A 14,709-nucleotide genomic window follows, 5' to 3' on the forward strand; every position below is an offset into this window, starting at 1 on the left:
AGCGACACATGTGGCATGCAACAACTTTCAGTGTTGCTTTACGGTTAGGACCGCACGCCGCTTCCCGCTTGCCGTTGCAGTTGCCAGGCGCCAACTGAACTTGACTCTTTATGTGGCAGACAGATGTGGATGTGGATCAAAGTGTGGACAACCCACGACAGATTGATGGCCAGCTGATTGATGGATTGATGCATTGACTGCTGATTGATTTATGGCGAACGTAGTTAATGACTGCGAAAATGTTTCGTTTCATTCACACTTTCAAACACACACACACAACACAATCATTGGAAGTTGTGTCCATTCGTGCCGCACTAATGATTGGATTTACTGTGCACAAAAATGCTTATTGGATCAGTGAGCAATTAGTGTTTGAGCTTCAGTCAGCAGTCAGCAATGTTCCTGCTGTGTCTGCTGCTGCTGCTGCTCCATGGCGTTCAACTGGGTTCTGCAGCCCCCAATCCGTACAGTAAGTAATGCCTCAAAGACCTAACACACACGGCTGAAACAAGCTTTCCATGGCCTTCCAAAGAGGATCATCTGCGCAGTAAATTCACCAACATCAGCGTGGAGTACAGTGCGGAATTTTGCAGCAGCCTCAGAGCCTGGCTGACGCCGCAGGGTGACCTCAACATGGACATTCATTTGAATCGAACACTCAGGCAGGGAATGCGCACCAGCATGACCCTGCTGCAGCGAGTGGCAGGTGTCTCCAAATCCACGCGCTATCAGACGCTCTTCAGCTACGACATGGACACATGCAGGACCCTCAAGGAGCTCATGCAGGCGAGTCTCATGAAGGTGTGGCTGCAGAATGTCTTCAAGTATGGAAACTTGGCCACCCGCTGTCCCATCAAGCCCGTACGTAGCACTCTGTCTGTGATCTATGGCAAGTTATGAGCTCTCTCTCTCTCTTCGCCCGCAGGGCTTCTACGACCTGCGCAACCTTCACATGGACAACCACAGCATTCCTGGGTATTTGCGACCCGGCTTCTATCGTGTCCAAAACACCAACTACTATCGCAGGCCCAGGGGCGGACTGCGTCGGCTGGTTGCCACTTTCACGCTGGACATAAAGTTCTATTAAATGGAAAAATGCGAAGAAATTCCAATACGAGTTTCTTAATTTCGAGTGGGCCAAGGGGTCACGGCTCGCAATGCCACAAAAGTTTCTCCGCTGGAAAGTGCTTAAGTTTTCAGTGCTGCAAGCCAAGGTCGGATCTGAAATAAATCAGCGCATGGGGAAAACCAGATGTCCGATATCCTTTCACTTTTCGGCCCCTGTTTTGGCCTCCATTTTGGCCAGAACTTTCGCCTCAAGGTCTACGCCTGGGCTACGGAATTCCTTGGCCATTTCTCACTGACATTTGGCTACTGCTTGGCACAAGTCTTGAACTAATTGCATAATAAATTCAAGCCAATTTATGGTGTGCACAACTCTCTCTCTCTCTCTCCTGCTCATTTGTAGTGTCACAAAAGGTGATTTATCTCTGTCTCAGGTGTGCCCTGTGTGCTCCACATAAACGAATATCAAATAAATATAATTTGTGCGACTTTTGGGTGGGTGTTTCGTTGCGGTTTGCGGTTTGCGGTTTGCGCTTTCAATTATCAACGCACAGCAAAGCTGACAATTGTCAGTCATTAAATTTGGGTTAACTATGAAATTAACAAAGATTGACGATTAAAAGGAATGATTTTAATCTTTAATTTATATGCAAATTCTATTAAATGTTGTTTCTATTTTCAGGTTACCACAGCTTACGGTCTATGCCAAGATTATTTACCTCCTGATGGTAAGTGCTTTGCCTTTGCCCACCTTTATCGCTTAGATGTTTAAGGCCCTGCCTGGGAATTCCATGCTGATACATCGATGACACCATATCCGTCCCGTTCCGTCCCGTCTCAGATGAGAGTCATTTCCATCCTTGACTGTCGCCGACCGTGACTCCCCTTGGCGGGTTCAATATTCGCGCCCAATGCTGATGCTTTGATAAATGTACGAAGCGATGCGGTACGATATTTAGAATCCAAATATTGGCATGCCACATGAGACGCCGCCCTTCAGGGGCAACATTGAGTACCGAAGCGTGTGTGCAAATATTCGATAATATGCGTACTATCGAAGCAGTTATATCATCGCGTGGGAGAGCCACGGACCCCACCCTCCGCCAATTGGAAGGGAATAGCCCTAAAAAATCAGAGGAATTGCTATCAATTGGCGATTGATTGGGTAAATATTTGCACGAGAAAAGAAACTCCAGGCCACTACAATGGAAATGTCGAGTAAATAATTATACAAAATCGAAAACGACAAGCAACAAGCGATCGCTAATTAAATTATACTGTTTTTCCATTCCAACGAACCGCACATCTTCCTCTCTGCCTTCCGACGACTCTTGGTAATATTTGTACACATTAATTTATTTGGCAATCAATTTTTGAGGTATGCCATGCCCCCGGTGTGTGTGTGTGTGTGCCGTCTGCCGATTGTTGTTAATGTGCCGAAATAAATAACTGAAATAACTGAAATTCCTCGGGCGTGAAACAAACATTTGGCGACGTCTTTTCGCTTCGAAGTTCCGTTTCGAGGCAATCTTTCCATTCAATTTTCCCAGTATTTACAAGTAATGAGTGCGCGCATCATTTATTTACTTATTTGTTCTAAATGTACGTATTTTTTGCAAATTATTTTGGCATGCGTTGGCACTCCGAGGCGGAGGTAGGTCCGCTCTGAGGGTTGAGGTTGAGCTTCAGGCCGAGACCTGGAGACTTGAGACTTCGCTTCGAGTTGATTGAATTGTTCGAAGCGATTGGAATCATTTTTATATTGTGCTGGCTGCTGCTGCTGCTGCTGCTGCTGCCGTTCAAGTGTATTCCTCATGCCCTAGGCATGCGAGAAACATCTACGAGACCGAGTACCTGAACCTCTTATACAACACATTTTGAGCATTTAGCATTTCGCATTCACTCGAGTATGCAAATTCTGAGACGGCAGTCAGTATTTTTGGATATGCGAAACGAAATTCCACTTGCAATTGAGGAAGTTTTTTTTCTCTTATGTTTTGTTTCGATTTATTTATATATTTTCGCAGATTTCTAAATGTAAATCTAATTTGAATAGATGTCAGATGGTAGCACATGGCGTATGGTTAAGATATAAATGTATCTCTTCATGGGAAACTATCCTCGCTCTTGACTGCACTTTCATTGCACTTTTTTTATGCCAGCAAATCATTTTCACACATAAAATGTCTTCTATTTACTCACGTGATGCGGCTACTCCAAATGCACTCAAAAATGTAGTTCTTGCTCTGAATTCGCATAGATAAATCACAGTTTTATTATTGGCCTCTGAAGCGCTAGCTAAACTGCTGACTCAGTGCGACAGTCGAAGGAATGGAATGGACTGCCTATAAGCCATGGGATTGAAGGCTTCTTTATAGCTGATGGATGGATGGCTGGCTGGATGGATGGGCCACCGGCAATCGGTGGCAGAATTTTAATATATCTAATGCACAGGTGGAACAGTGGCAAGGGGTTAATATTTACACGGGAATCACCATCACCTCTATGGTGGCAATGAGCGTGTGCCGAGCAAATAAATGGGCAATCAAGGGCCAAATTAGCGGCGCTTTTTATGATGGCTTAGTGCTGGGGCTTTTCTCTTGATAGCGTCGATATTTTGATTGGCGCCAGGCGGACGGCCAGACAGACAGACAGACAGACACCGCTGGAACACCCGATATCTAGGTGTAAAACGCAAAAAAATGACTCGAGTATCGATGACGAAAAGCTTTTCTGAAACTCAAAATAATGGTTCATGCGGCTGGATTTTAATTCCAGAATTAGCTTCAAGTTCTGTGGCACTCTCCGTTGTGGAATCATCTATCTTATCACTGGGCAATGTCTTTAATGGCATTTCCCCAAGGCTGCCAGCGATTCCTCTTGTTCTGTGTGAATCGTTTCATCAATGAAATCCAGACACGCAAACAGATAACACGGGGATTTCACTTGTGTCATTTTCGGAAACTTTCCATTATCTTTTCTCTTAATTTCCTACATTTCGGAATGAAACTTTGAACGGAACTAAGTTTTGTTCCCAAGCAGAACTCGCTGTCGTGCAAGTGGATTGCAAATGGTTTATGTGCAGAAATTAAAGTGAAATTAGTGCAGAGGCTAAGTGAAATCCTTGAACTGGTTGCCAGGGGTAGAAATTATTAAAATATCCATAGAAAATTTCGTTTTTTATCGCTCAGCAAGATGTTGAGAGCGCTCAGGTTATGGCTCAATCAATGGTCTGGTCGGGCCTGCTGCCACTGCCGTGTGTGTTCCCCATTCTCTGCCCCAGCTCTGGTGTTTTATTACGACTGTTTTTACTGTGTGTTTCTCTTATTAGGTGTGCTGGTGCTGTGCGCCCAATTGTGGCGCTTATCATGAAATTATTTCAAAACGTTAATTGAATTGTCAATAGATGGTGGGGAGGCAGCACCCAGCAAAACGACCGGGAGAAGCAGCAGCGGCTACGGCATCAAATCTACGTTTAGATATACATTTATATAGTACAAATACACATACTTCTTGGTGCCGAGAATTACCCCCTATAAATACCACGAGCTATATGTAAGTTGCCAGATAAGAATCCAAATTTGTTGGCCAAACTTTCTTTCGTTAGTAGCCTCGAAAATCTGTTTCGCCATCAAGGCCACACCATAGCCCCCAGAATGTATCCAAAACTTGTTATTGTTTCGTTTAGATTCGCTTCCCTTCGATTATTGTTTTTTTTAGTGCTTTCTGCGCACTAATCTCTGACATCGGGCATTGTTTTGGTCAACAGCGGAAAGTTTTCTTGTCGCGTTTTAAAAACGTGCTCGACGATAGCGCGGGAGAGCATTGGCGAAAAAGAACACGTGTTTCTTACAATCACTCTGACAAGCATTTATGAATCGGGGAAGTTCTTAAATGGTGTTCGGTGGCAGATAAAGACGCGAAAAACAATTTGCCTTTAGGGTACAAAATTGTGTGTAAAAAGATAATTCCAATTGGGGTTTTTGCAAGCTTTAATTAGAGATACTTCTAGTCCCGAAAGTATCCTTAAAGTGGATTGCCCAATCTGTAATCGTTTCGGGTAGGTAGGGAGTCCGCCTTATCGTTGAATGTTTTGACCCAAAATAAAAGTATTCTGGACATAATGATATGAATACCTTATGATTCCGTTGCGATGCCATGATTTCATAACATAACTAAGACCCCGAAGGACATTTATTTTGATTTATGCTGCTGTTCCGTCCAGAGAGAGAGAGAGAGAGAGGGAGAGAGAGGGAGTCTAGAGAATTATTTAGCCGCCTTAAAAGGCTTTCTTCTGTAAACTACCTTTCCGGCTTTCACGCACACAATTTCCGCTTCTATGCATCGTGTGTGTGTGTGTGTGTGTGTGTGTGTGTGTGTGTGTGTGTGTTTGTGTTTGTGTGCTGTTGACTTGGCTAATGTCTGAGCAAATAATGCAATTTTCTTCGTTCTGCAAATGGTCTTGCAGATGGTTTTTGTTGTTGTTTTGTTTAGTGACATTAGCAGTGTTCCATAACATCTTTGGTTGGCTCCCCCGTTTACAACATTCATATTTATGACGGGCAGTAAAAACAATTGCTGTTGGTGGGGTCTATGGCTATATCTTATATAAAAGGCTACTTATATGAATTTACTCCGTCGTACATTTGCCATTCGTTATCAATAAGGGAACCCACAACAGGAAGACAAATTGGGCAGAAATAGTGGATGCTGGAGTTGTGCTGTTGCATAACCTTGGACCATTGGAAATTAATTATAGAAAATTGCAAGTGCCGCAGATGTTTCCACGAACCATTCACACTCAAAACGAACCGAGGCGTATATTTAGTACTCTGAATAACAAATTGGTTTGCCAAATGCTTCCCTCTCCCTCCCTTTGGTTTATGTAAATATTATGACCACATGCGAAAAATCTTGATGGAGGAGCCCTGGATGGCAGTCCACTTGTACGTAGTAAATGCTGGACAAACATTAGATTTATCACTCGTTTAGTTTCGGGCAAATGTCAGCGTGAAATGTTATCATTTCGAATGCCCAAAATGTTCGCCACGGGGCTGGAATGGTGGAATTGCCGGCCACCCACCCACCCACTCCTGCCTGTGCCTGTGCCTCTGCCTGTGCCAGAGGACGGAGCCAACAGACGAAGCTCCAGTTCTAATCTTATCGCTGATGGCTGCTCTTATTGATTAATATATAAAGATACTGACAACCCAATTGTGGGTTGTGGGTTGTGGTTTGTGTTCTGCGTGTGCTGCGTGTGCTGTGTGGGGCTTGTGGCCTGCCGCTTGCCCCTGTGTTGTATCTAAATGGAAGAAGAAACCAGTCATTTGTGGCACCTGGCGCTAGGCGCTGACATCTAGAGTAAACATTGAGACACACAATTATTATTTTTCATATATTATTGTTATTATTTGTTAGCGTTATGGTAGATACGATTATGGTGGTGTCTGGCGGTGTGCCTCCCTGCCTGCTCCTTTGCCTGTCGTATCTGACACGCATTTCTCTTCGTTCGTTTGCTCCCCCATCGTATTCCCCATCGATAAAAGTGCCTGTCTTGCCATTGAATGACAGTCCGAGTGTTGCACTGAGCGAAATTCCCCAACTTTACTTGCTATTTGCGCACTTAGATAAGCGCCCGACCGCCCGCGCCTTTTGTGCTTCTTTCTGGCAGGCCATCAAAAGTGATAATCGATTTAGGGGTCTGCTCTGAGCTTATCGTAGAACCAAGCAAATATTTGGCTACCGAAGCGACAGTAAATGGTTCCATTTGAATTAGTTGTGCATAAGGAGGGCCGTGTACCCACATTGTTAATGGGGTGGATCATAGCAGTCGCATTGTGTCAGCGGCAGATGATGACCCACTTATGGATCCAACCGCCATAAAATAATAATTATAAAAAACAGCTTTGTCTTCCGCTGTAGCACAAACTTTCAAAAGCCCCACAGGAATCTGTGAATCTCCCTTTCAGTTGCTGCTTTTTTATCAGAAACCAAATTTCCGCTCAGTGTAGAAGACACACCTCCTCGGCCCACAAAGGGAGATCGAGAGCGAGAGCGAGAGCGAAGCGGCAGGCGGTCTTTTTGTTGTGATTGTGGCTTGTGTTGACAGAACGAGAACGAGAACGAGAGACGAAGCTAAAGTTTATGATGATGATTTCTGCCATATGCCATATCCATTCCCTAAGATAGATACACGTACTGCCATGATTTGGATGTTTCGACGGAAAAACTGCAATAAAAGCACAACAATACGGTGTGTGTGTGTGTGTGTGTGTGTGTTAGACTGCTGCATTGCCTACGACTGACTATATTGTTGTTTATTTCCTGTAACACGCAAGACGGCAAACGAAGAACCCCCCGAACAACCTAGTCGCAATGTTGTCTCGACGTTGTTGTCTCCTAGTGCAAACAGAGACATTTATTTCATGTGTGTGTGTCTTATAGAGAGTGTTCCGTTCCGTTCCGTTCCGTCCCGTTATTGCAAAACGCATTTTGTCTTATCTGCAAAAGACCTACCCAAGACCCTACAGAAAGAAGTGTGGCAACCTGTCGTTGGGCACAAAGAAATCAAGGAAGCAAAAGGCATTTATCTGTTGTTAGATCCACAGAATTTTTCATTTATTCTATTCCTAATCTGTCATTCGTTTCCGAATTCGAAGGAACTACCCAACTTGTTCTGCGGAATTTTCCTACCACTAAAGCAAAACAATACGGAATTTACCTTACTTTCGATGGCTTAAATATGTTTCTTGATTACGGACATTCATGGTGCAGGAATTTCAATACATTTCCATGGAATTTATAGCACAGAAATAGTTGTAGCGCCCACCCATGGCCTAGGGTATGTCCGAACTTTGACCATATAAATGTGATGAAAGAGTACAACGAAATTTCGTGATGTTATGAAATTAAAGCAGGGTACACTCGTGTGCCATCATCGATAAATGTTTAGCCTGGCACGAGAATACAATCAATTAACTCCGCTTGTCAAATAATTTGTTGTGTGTTTGGATTAACAAAACAAAGCGAACACATTTTGCGATAAACGATAAACGATAAACAAGTCTCTGCCACACGCCACAAACAGTTGCTCAACGCACAACTGTACTTTTCCCGAAAATGAAAGACACAAAAGAAGGAATCGTGGGGATCCGATCGTTCAGTTAAGACAACTATCTGGTCACACAACCAATGACTTCTTTTTTTGTTGTGAATATCCACAGGGAACTCCCCTAAAAGGTGCGCCAATCAGTGTGCTGTGTGTGGCTTAGGTCAGGGCAGTACAGTCACGTACTTGGGACTGGGGGAGGGATTTCGCTATCGTGCAACGTGGTGAAGTCGCATGGGATTACTCGAGTGGTGTCGATAGCCTGAACTTTGGTCGAGATTCCAAATCGCAGTGGCACCTGGCACACTGCGCGTTCACTCAATTAAAATTCCATTGGCGATAAATGAAAGTGGCACTGGGCTCCTCTCAACAACACACACAACAAAACACAACACTCGACAGTTGGGTGTCGAAAAGTGTCTTATCGATGGAGCCCCACCCAGCACCATCTCAACCCCTCAAGGAATGGCCAGCGACCTTAGCTCTTTGGGGTTGACTATGCCAGTCCCTACCCTTGACCCTGCTGGCGACTTACTTTGGCTGGGCCAAATACTTTAGCCATGACTCGTGACGCCCACTCGAGTGTCGCGTCTGCTGCTATCAGTCGCTGATATCTGCGGCGCTTCCGTGTCAGTGGAATTGATCAAAAGAATTGTTGGCCAGACGGCAGCGATCTGAGGGCCCGCCACTCAATGGAATTCCTGGAAATCGCTTAGATAGACACAGCCAGACCCACCCACCGATAGTGTACGTACTCCAGCTTGAAGTATGCGGGATTATGGCCAGAACTAACTGTTGCAGACCAGAACCTTCTGCCAGCAAAGTGTACATTCCAAAATCTATCAAATTGTTCTAACAAATCAATCAAAATTGAAATTATTTTGTGAGTTCTGCGGGGGCTATGGTGCGTTGCGCAAAGTTCCTGTGTTGCCTGCCCCTGCGGCTGGGTGTCATCCTGACGGGTTGTCTGTTTGGCCTAACGGACATTGTACTCGGCAGCTACGGCTGGTATATGGTGGCCAGCAATGCGTTTCCCGACAGCATAGTCGAGTTCTTTAGGACAATGGACACCGGCACATGTGTGGCCTGCTTCGCTGGCACTTTCTACTTGATGGCCCTCAACGATCTAATGCTGATCTATGGCGCCATCAGGGTGAGCTACGAAGTCTCTCTCGAGAAAGAGAGATACTAGATACAGTTTCCATCTTTCATTCAGGAGAAGCCCGCCTATATAGGCATCTGGCTGCTGGTCAACTTTGTGGTTCTTATCTGTACGATGGTCACGGCCTTGGTGAGCGGCATAGCCATCATAAGAATTGGTAAATTGGAATCTATTTCTGTTTTGTTTCATTGCTGATTGGTTCTCGCAGTCACTCTCAGCTATTGCATGTTTATCGTGAACTCCTTTCACGTTCAACTGACGACCAAAGACGATTGATTGGCACTTTCCTCAATGAAATCTTAACATCTCTCGAAGCTTCTTCCTTCCACTCAACGAAAGTCAACGAAACAGGATTAAGCGGATTCAAATGAAACTGCACTTTCCGCTGCGATGCCGAAAGGCCGCTCAAAAGCACCGCTCGAGACTCATTAAAAATCCATTAAACTGGATAAGCAGTGGCGGAAGGGCACCAGGGAGGAACGAGGCATCTGTTAATAAACACAAAGCAAAAAATAACAAAAAATGTGGAGCACTTTGGTGACAGTTCGGGGAGGAGATGGGCAGTCACAGGGCCCTCTCCTCCGAGTCAACAAAAGCCGAAAAGTCGAGGGGTCGGCCACTTAAAAGCTCATCTCACTCTGTGTGGGGGGCGGGACAAGGGTAGAGCTGGGGTGGGGTGCCACTGTGAGTGCATTTCGATGTTGCATATGCAAATAAATCAAACCGAAACGCAGTCCGGGGCCCTTGAGATATGCAAAAATTCGAAAAGAAAAACCCGAAAAAAATGGTCATGAGTAGTTGTTCATGGCGGGCATTCATGAATAATCAACAGAAACAATTCATGAATGAATTTGCAAATGAACCAATGAATAAACTGTGCATGATTGAATGAATGATTGCAAGTAAATCCACAAAAAGTTTGTCCAATGATTCATGTGGTTTATATTCATGGATTCATGGGTACTTTGAGTGCGTGGAGTGGAACTGCAGTTGCTTGTTCAAACAATGAGTGTCGATGTGTGTGACTGCCATAAACATAAACCCTGCGTATCTGCCAGATAGAGTTACATTATAGAAGCAGCCATGCAGGGGGGCATGCCAGTTGCAGTTGCAGTTGCAGTTGCAGCTCCACGCGGGTTGAATGACACCCTCAAGTGTGGCCGCTACCGCTGCCCCATGCCGCACACACTGTGTCACACAATTATCAGGCGGCAATCGATAAGGCTACAAAGTTGGGATAAAGATATCAGCAGAGACACCCACGACCCGACTTCGGCTATACAAAACGTTTCACTTTTTTCACTACTTTGTTTAATGATTGGCATAAAATTCACTTTCCATTTATGATCGCCAGCCGAATGCCGCCTGCCGTGCGTTTTATGATCCGATTCTGTAACCCCTCCAACCAGAATCTGTCTCCCCAAAGGCGGCCGCCGACTGCTCTTTTAGACAGAAAGAGTCTCCGCTGAATTTATGTACAGCCATTAAAGAAATGCTCATAAAACTTTTGCGCTTAATTAAAATGCCAGGTAAGCCCCATTGCCCCCAAAGGATAGCCACTGCAACTGGCTGTTGCTGTTGCTGTTGCGACGGTCAGTGAGCTTTTCAATTTGGACCAAAGCTGAGTCGCGAAACCCATATTTACGGCACAACTAAAAAAAAAACCCGAAACCTAATGAGATTTTCCACAAAAAGCTAAAATCATAATTTCCACGCGCAATGGAGCGCAACAAATTGTGGCATTTGCCACAGTCTCAGCCACAGCCACAGCCACAGCCACACCCACTTCAAGGCGGAAGCTAGGCACTGCCACTTAGTGGCCTAAAGTGTACCAAATTACGGAGTTTTAGTAGAACAAAAGTAGTCAAAAGTATTAGTCAAATTATATAATTATTTCGCATCCAAAATGCTAAACTTTTCACATAATTCCCCCTATTTTCTATTTTTAATTTTCACCTGTTTTATTATGATTTTTTAAGCAATTCCCTGGAATTCCGACCTTGACAATGTGACTGACTCGTTTACGTATTTCCATCGATTGCCACACTATCTGGCGGCCAGAGATTTTCACATTTCAGGCATTTGCAGCCGCTGACAACTAAATCTCACTCTCACTTCGCTCTCACTTTTCACTTCACTTCGAGCAGCCGCAGAGAGTGACGACGGCCAACTGACAGGCCTTCAGTCGGGGCCTAAACTGTCTTTGATCGGACAAATTTATGGCTTCAAAAACTGATGGCGATACCAGAAATGTTACCAGAAATGTTACCAGAAATGTTTCACAGTCCAACAATAATATTTGTATTATTGAACTGGCAAAAATCTGATTGAATGATGCAAGAACTTCTTTCAGATTTGCCTTTCCTTCAAGCTGAATGGCGGGCAGCGGCATCCTCCCTCTCGATCATGGAGAGGCAAAATATATATTTATTAATAATACGACCTGTTGTGTCCCGCTTATGCAACGAGCCGTGGCAATTACTTGGATTGCGCCCGCCCATTCAGGCGTAAGTAATGCCAACGGCAACAGCTTGCCACAAAGTATTCGATAACCGAATGGATGATTAAAATCTGAAATTTTCTGCACATTAAACATGGAGACACGAGATACAGTAAGTATCTGTGTCTCAGTCTCTCTGTCTGTGGCTGTGTCAGTGTCTGTGGCATATCAATTTCACCCCAAAGAGGACGGAACACATGGCTGCAGCACCCCAAGGAGCCAGGCAGCGTCTTGAGCCCCGTTCTTGTGGCGTAAGGCAACATGATTCCGTTTCCGTTTGGCAGTGCAAGAAGCAGACAAAAAAAAAACATAAAGGATAAGCCGAAGCAGAAGTGGCCGCAAGGGTTGCACAGCCTTTTGACAGCTTCCTCGCTCTGCGGTGGCATGGCCCAGCCCAACCCGTCTGTGGATTTCTGTGTCAGTTGCAAGTTGCGCGTCTTTCCGCTTCCGTCTTACGGGGCAGGGCAGGGCAGGGCAGGGCAGGGCAACCGACCCCATAAATCCGCTCCGCTGTTTGTCTTAGCTCGTCCTTCGTCCTTCGTCTCGCTCCTCTGCCAGCTGTCGCCAGCTATCCGCCACATATTTATTTTCCTTTTAAATGTGTTTTCTGTTGATTTTATTTCATCGTTCGGGCGGCAGTTCAATGAACGCATTTGCCGGGCGCCATTTGCCAAGAGCTCTGCCCCAACCCCCACACCACACTCCTCCTCCTGCACACGCTGTTAGGTTGTTTTTCTTAATTTTCAAATATTCCAACATATTACATTCCCATTCCCATTCCCATTCCCATTCCCTTGCAAACACTTTTTGGCGCACATTTCCGCTGGAAAATGGCAACCGAAATGCCAAAAGGCCGCCCCTTACGAATGATGGCCAAGGAATAAAACACAGGAATGGGAGGCAGAAGTAAAAGTAGAGAGACCTTTGGCAACATGTTCATGCCGCTTGACATGCAACTCGAGGGCCACTGCCGTGCCACACGGCTAGACTCATTACCCAAAAAGGGGGGAAAAGGCTTTTATTTTGCTAACAGCCAAGCGGAGTACAGTGGCACAAATTGAATAGAGATTGAATGGCATGCCGCAAAGGTTTGCCCAGAACCACTGTGCTCATACCCGGCCAAAAGGGAATGTGCAAGGGGCATGGTGATCCATTATGTTATTACATTTACACGTTACTCCCCACCCCCAATGTTGACTTCCGTTTCATTGATTACATTTGCATTTTGATTAACAAATGAGTCGATGCCACTCAACCCCAACCCGCTCTCTCCCTCTCTCTCTCTCTCTCTCTCTCTGGAGGGGTACAAGGGAACAAGTGTTTAGATTTGCTTTAATCACTTTTAGTACTTGTCAAACATGAATCGCCCGACGGCTAAACACGAGTATAAATACTCTCGCACACGAGCGCATGTATTATAATACCCATAGCAATGCAATATATAAAATTTTTATACCAAAAGTCTGGCCCGTGTCCAGGGGCAGGGCGCTGAGGTGCTGCGGTGCTGCGGTGTACATTTTGTTGGCTTTGCGGTTTTCTGTTTACAAAACTGCGAAACAGAGCACCCATCCGGCTGACTCTGACTACGAGTACTTTTTCAGATTAATTTCGGCATTTTGTGGCGCGACACGTGCCCAGCGCTTACCCGCCCAAAACTTTGCGGAAACCGCAAGATCCTGTACCCATAAATCTGGCACCGCCACAGGGGCAAGGGAAATCAATTAATGCTCATTAATGCCTGACCGGGATCGATGCCAAAAATAATAACAGTAGCTCCAATGTCCGATAAGGTGACTTGTGGTCTGTGCACCTGCCTAATATACGATTCGGGAGCAAAGCTCAACCGGAGCAGCGGATGCCATCGCCGCCGAAGCGGAGGAGACGTTGCGGCCTGACCAATGGAATCTTTTTGCAGGAATTTCGCATTCCGATTTATTTACGATTTGTTTTGATTTCAAAACTGGGGCCACAATCTTTATTGGGGACTTTGCTAGCTTCGCTGGTGCAATAAATCCGTGTGGGACAGCCAGCTCCAGCGGAGGAGCTCCTCGGCAATGCGTGTCTTCGACTTGCGCGTCATTCAATGTGCGAAAGTTGTCGGCGCCAGTTGACTGATAAGCGTAGGCATAATGCTTGGTCATCTGAACTATCCGAAATGGGAATGAATGAGCTAATCACTGCCAAACGGATAAGAGTAACTACAACTACGTTTCTGCTTCTATTATTCAATGAAAGAACCTCCAGACTGAAGGCCAATCTCTCCGCCTCTGGTATGTGCCACCTGTTTAGCTTTCGCTCTGGCATTTCCGCGTCATTGTTGCCACAGCACATGGCAGTCTCGTTAGCGTGACTCATTTTCGTTTTCTCTCTGGCTGAAAGGAGGCTCGCCAAAAGGCCAAAGAGCGTGTGTGTGCCTGCTACGGGGCAACAGTTTTAATCGTAATCAGTCATTGTTATTGATTGGGTGATATGCCACCGCCAACCCCTCAACCACTGCTGACCGCAGCAGCACCCGCTGAGTGGTTAATGCTGCGTTGATTGACAGCAAATGCCCGGCGCTTAATCGTGGCAGGGAGGGGCACACACAGAGAGAGAGAGAGAGAGAGAGCGAGAGGGGCCAAAGTCAGTTGTGGGCTGCAGTCTCGTTCCGGCGATTAGGAAGCCAGTCCGCTGGTCACCCGATGGCCACAAAGTTCAAGTGGGGGCCAAAGCCAATTGGCGGGGAGGCTGTCAACGCGACAATCAATACAAAAGACGAACAAAATGCCAACAAAAAATGGAAAAAATTAAATTGTTAAGTTTATTAAACAGCAAGCAAAAAAAAAAAACAACAAAAAAGCTGCTGCTGCAAACAGCAGAATTGTCTGTCATGTG

General features: G+C 45.4%; 3 protein-coding genes across 6 annotated transcripts in view; all 3 read left to right on the forward strand.

Moving 5' to 3' along the window:
* LOC117582955 (putative GPI-anchored protein pfl2) overlaps positions 1–14,709 on the forward strand; it is a 48,026-nt gene that overhangs the window by 9,557 nt on the left and 23,760 nt on the right. For all 3 annotated transcript variants that reach the window (XM_034271086.1, XM_034271069.1, XM_034271094.1), the window contains exon 2: positions 1,748–1,793. In XM_034271086.1, the coding sequence (XP_034126977.1) occupies positions 1,748–1,793 (46 nt within the window). The remainder of the gene's footprint in view (positions 1–1,747; positions 1,794–14,709) is intronic.
* Positions 397–1,101, forward strand: LOC117592164. The gene is made up of 3 exons (XM_034285736.1): positions 397–469; positions 533–861; positions 926–1,101. The coding sequence occupies exons 1-3, from the start codon at positions 397–399 to the stop codon at positions 1,085–1,087; spliced, it is 564 nt and encodes a 187-aa protein (XP_034141627.1). The 3' UTR covers positions 1,088–1,101.
* Positions 9,033–9,815, forward strand: LOC117582980. Of its 2 annotated transcripts, none has more exons than XM_034271106.1 (3): positions 9,033–9,326; positions 9,390–9,492; positions 9,544–9,815. In XM_034271106.1, the coding sequence occupies exons 1-3, from the start codon at positions 9,075–9,077 to the stop codon at positions 9,609–9,611; spliced, it is 423 nt and encodes a 140-aa protein (XP_034126997.1). In that variant the 5' UTR covers positions 9,033–9,074; the 3' UTR covers positions 9,612–9,815. The 2 variants fall into 2 exon arrangements, with proteins under 2 accessions (XP_034126997.1, XP_034127005.1); XM_034271114.1 differs by having other exon boundaries at positions 9,554–9,815.

This window comes from Drosophila guanche, unplaced genomic scaffold (genome assembly GCF_900245975.1).
Source record: "Drosophila guanche unplaced genomic scaffold, DGUA_6, whole genome shotgun sequence".
In the NCBI taxonomy this organism is placed as follows: Eukaryota; Metazoa; Arthropoda; class Insecta; order Diptera; family Drosophilidae; genus Drosophila; species Drosophila guanche.